The 4817-nt window shown below is 43.9% G+C and overlaps 1 protein-coding gene across 1 annotated transcript; it reads left to right on the forward strand.

Annotated features, from left to right (window-relative positions):
- Positions 1-2801: 2801 nt before the first annotated feature.
- On the forward strand, positions 2802-4652 carry LOC129091162 (otolin-1). The gene is made up of 4 exons (XM_054598673.1): positions 2802-3060; positions 3354-3434; positions 3550-3630; positions 3724-4652. The coding sequence occupies exons 1-4, from the start codon at positions 2802-2804 to the stop codon at positions 4650-4652; spliced, it is 1350 nt and encodes a 449-aa protein (XP_054454648.1).
- Positions 4653-4817: the final 165 nt, after the last annotated feature.

Below are 4817 nucleotides of genomic sequence, written 5' to 3' on the forward strand. Positions count from 1 at the left end.
ACACTACACTATAACACTACACTACACTATAACACTACACTATAACACTACACTATAACACTACACTACACTATAACACTACACTATAACACTACACTATAACACTACACTATAACACTACACTATAACACTACACTATAACACTACACTATAACACTACACTATAACACTACACTATAACACTACACTATAACACTACACTATAACACTACACTATAACACTACACTATAACACTACACTACACTATAACACTACACTGTAACACTACACTATAACACTACACTATAACACTACACTATAACACTACACTACACTATAACACTACACTGTAACACTACACTATAACACTACACTATAACACTACACTGTAACACTACACTATAACACTACACTACACTATAACACTACACTGTAACACTACACTGTAACACTACACTATAACACTACACTATAACACTACACTGTAACACTACACTATAACACTACACTATAACACTACACTATAACACTACACTGTAACACTACACTATAACACTACACTATAACACTACACTATAACACTACACTATAACACTACACTATAACACTACACTATAACACTACACTGTAACACTACACTATAACACTACACTATAACACTACACTATAACACTACACTACACTATAACACTACACTATAACACTACACTATAACACTACACTATAACACTACACTACACTATAACACTACACTGTAACACTACACTATAACACTACACTATAACACTACACTATAACACTACACTACACTATAACACTACACTATAACACTACACTATAACACTACACTATAACACTACACTATAACACTACACTATAACACTACACTACACTATAACACTACACTATAACACTACACTATAACACTACACTACACTATAACACTACACTGTAACACTACACTATAACACTACAGCCCCACTATAGGATGTTTCTTGTTTTTAACATTTGAAGCTACACCAAGAACTACATATCTGATACCACTGAAACAGCAGTTCACATGGGATCTAAATCACCTATCATATTTATCATATTTCACATATTAAGTTATGAATTTCACACATATCGAGTTCTTGGTGACCTCAGACCAGTTCACAGCTGAACCCTCCACAATGAGCATGGAGGAAGTTTCCAGGATTTCGGGAAGTGTTTGGCCCTGTAACTGAAGCAGGCAGTGATTGTCTAATAGAGCTGGACGTGGCACTTGTGTTGTGGGTGGATTACCCAGATCAGATGCCCTGCATGAATCCTCACACCCTAATTCCCAGGACTCTGCACTAATGTTTCACCTATAGAATGTTTCTCTGTGCAGGATCCGATGACAGCCTTCAATCAGCCCCACTGGATGGTCTATACAGAGAAGGATTACAGTTACACCTCCGCATTATCAGCACAGCCTCTGAAGTCCTAATCAGGTCACCTGAACAGAAAGAGAGGCTCTGAAGTGGGAACTGAACCCAGCTGAACCAACTCACTTCACATGAAGGATATTGAAAAGGTTCATGGTTTCTGGTAAAGCGGTTTTGTTATTGGAACATTAACTGTATTAACTAATTTGCTACGTCACCTTACCAAAGGAGCAAAGACAGACTTTAGATGATTTAAAGAGTCACCAGTTAAGGAAAACTCTCCCTGTTGGCTTTCTGAACAGATTAGATGTTACTCCTACAAACTGAAGTCACTGCAGTTATTAGAGATTCCTCTGCAAACCACTCTGATCACTGCTGTTAAACCCACTTATCCTCTTTATGTCCATGGGCTGTTCCTAAAGACATATATATACATATATTTATATCTATATATCTATATATCTATATTTACATATATCTTTATAATTGGTGTGAGCATGTGTGTGCATATGTGTAAGCTTTGTTACCATTTCTGATAGGAAAACACAGTTCATTTTAACAGGATACATGAATGTGTGTGTGTTTGTGTGTGCGTGTGTACAATGTGATGATGAGACACCTGTGTGTATTACTGTAATGAGGTCACACTATGCTTTACAGAGAAAACACAAAAACACAGGCCTATTTCAGCCAACAAAGACTCTCTAAGCACAGGCACGCACGCGCACACACACACACACACACACACACACACACACACACACACACACACACACACACACACACACACACACTATGTCCAGCAGGTGGGCGGAGTCCAGGTGTTTTATTAGCAGCTGCTAGTGTGACAGGTGAGATTAGCTGCAGGGAACTCGGAGACTTCAGACGGTTCGGTGAGTGAGAAAATTACATTTCAATTGTTTTTACAAATGTGATCGACAACAGCTTAAAACCTACAAAGGCTGACTGAGAAAAACTTATTCAAAAAAGACATTTTAAAGAATAAACAAACACAAAACACAGATAAAGAATCAAATAAATCAAATACAAAATAAGTAATAATAATAATTCAAATATTATTATAATGAGTCTTCAAATGTCAACATTAACTTGTGGCTAACTGGAACTACTTCATTACCATCAAAACTACTTTCATGTTTCAACTTTTGTAATTAAAATGCTTTGTCATTGCTTCTTAGAAATGTGACTTATATTGGTAAAGTTTTAAAGTTGTACTAACACTGTCCCTTTAAACAGCTGAAATGCAGTAAAACTCTCTCTCTCTCTCTCTCTCTATATATATAAACTCAGCTGTCTGATCAATAATGATCGGTGATAACTCAGCTGTCTGAACAATGCAGACCATGCCAACTCTTCACTTCCTGTTGCTGGCGGTTTCCCTCCCCGTCGTCATGGCGATGCCGGAGCCCGTCTCCCCGGGCAGCTGGGTGCCCCCACCCAGCCCTCCCCATCATCCCCCCGCTATGGACGGATCCCTCGTCCCCGTCGGCGGAAACGTGACGGAGCCACCGGTCGGAGCCCTGGAGTCCTACTGCCGGATGCTGCTGGAGGTCCCCGTCCCCCCAGACCAGATCCCCTGGTTCTGTCTCTGCACACAGTGCCAGAGCACCCAGGGGCCCAAAGGAGACCCAGGAGACCGGGGACTGCCAGGTAGAGCCCCAAAGCTTATGTCTGCATATTGATTAGTAATCCATTGATATGATCAGATCAATAATGTCGATATTCACTGAAACATCTTGAACTATAAATGTGCTGCTCTCTAAACCACATAAAGATACCAAATACTGGTCTCTGGTTTAAGACTGAAGACGTGGTCCGGATAAAGGACTGTGACTCCAGTCTGAGGGTCCAGGATCAGCATTTTATTGATCTAAATTATTATTGTTGTTATTATTATTATTATTATTATTAATAATAATAACTAACTCCTCTGTCCCGCTCAGGTCGTCCAGGCAGCCCTGGAAAAAGAGGGATGTTGGGGTTCAGAGGTCCTCCTGGTTTTGTGGGAAAACAAGGCGTCAAAGGTAAATGGTTTCCCATCATGCTCTGCTCTCACAACACACAGCTGATACTTCCTTCTACTACGACTACTTCCTTCTGTACTACTAATACTGTGATGATGGTGTGTTCCACCTTAAGGACAGAAAGGGGACCAGGGGGAGAAGGGGGACAGAGGACTTCAAGGTTTTGTGGGACCCAAAGGAGACAGAGGCTTCAAAGGTGAGCAACGAAATCAGAAACAGTTTAACTTTCAGGTTTTTGTCCGACTCGGCTTCAGTTCCAGCTTCTGACCCAGTTTTTGTGGTCCAACAGGAGACAAAGGAGAGCGAGGTTTAGAGGGACGCCTGGGGGATCAGGGTCCTAAAGGAGATGATGGAGTCTGTCCAGAGGCCTGTGAGTCCAGCCAGGGCACCCCAGGATACCCTGGTCTGCCTGGTCCTGCAGGGCCCAGAGGTCTGGCTGGTACCCAAGGACCGCCGGGGCTCAGTGGCCTTAAGGGTGACATGGGTGATATGGGTCTCCCTGGTGCTCCTGGATCTGTAGGTGGGAAAGGAGATCCAGGTCCACAGGGGGACTGTAACTGTACAGATGGAGAAAATGGGAGTCCAGGGCAGATGGGGGACAAGGGGGACAAGGGGGACCAGGGACAGATGGGGCTTGCTGGGCAGATAGGGCCACAGGGGGATAAGGGAGACATGGGGTACATGGGGATGATGGGTCCTCCTGGTCCCTGCATGCCCAGCATCCAGTCGGCCTTCGCTGCAGGGCTAACGTCTAGTTACCCCCCCCCAAACGCCCCTGTGGTTTTCTCCCACGTCCTCTACAACATCCAGGAGAGTTACGACGCCAGCACCGGACTCTACACCGCACCCATCGACGGCACCTACGTCTTCAGCTACCACCTCACCGTCCACCAACGGGTCCTCAAGGTCGGCCTCTTTCATAACTTCGCTCCGGTCATCAAAACCACGGACCCCAAAGTGTTAGGGACCACCTCACACACCGTCGTCCTGCATCTGGACCGTGGGGACCGGGTCTGGATTCAGGTGAAGGATGTGATCACCAACGGCATGTATGCCGGGGCCGAGTCAAGCAGTACCTTCTCTGGCTTCTTGCTGCACCCAGACACATGTGAAATGGCATTTCTCAGAAGCCCCATGCCCATGATGAGCACACTTGAGGGCAGGTACACCTGGGCCACCGCCCAACCCCCTACCTCACCTGCTGGAGGATCCAACTAACTCCAGTGATGAACGAAAGGCTTTTGGTCCCTTAGAAGGTTTCAGATGAATAAATGTTTTTAGAGCTTAACATGCTGTTCTTAGAACCCTAGAACCCCAAAGAACCAACACATCCTGAGGATCCTTTAGGAAGAACCAATAATCTGATAAAGAACCCAGAACATG

The sequence above is a fragment of the Anoplopoma fimbria genome, chromosome 1, assembly GCF_027596085.1.
Source record: "Anoplopoma fimbria isolate UVic2021 breed Golden Eagle Sablefish chromosome 1, Afim_UVic_2022, whole genome shotgun sequence".
NCBI classification, from domain to species: Eukaryota; Metazoa; Chordata; class Actinopteri; order Perciformes; family Anoplopomatidae; genus Anoplopoma; species Anoplopoma fimbria.

Bases quoted from the DNA above. Each gene is read 5' to 3' on its own strand.
- LOC129091162 (XM_054598673.1), top strand. From the start codon at position 2,802: ATGGCGATGCCGGAGCCCGTCTCCCCGGGCAGCTGGGTGCCCCCACCC. The intron at 3,061-3,353 runs GTAGAGCCCCAA...TGTCCCGCTCAG, and splicing joins AGGAGACCGGGGACTGCCAG to GTCGTCCAGGCAGCCCTGGA. The intron at 3,631-3,723 runs GTGAGCAACGAA...GTGGTCCAACAG, and splicing joins AGGAGACAGAGGCTTCAAAG to GAGACAAAGGAGAGCGAGGT.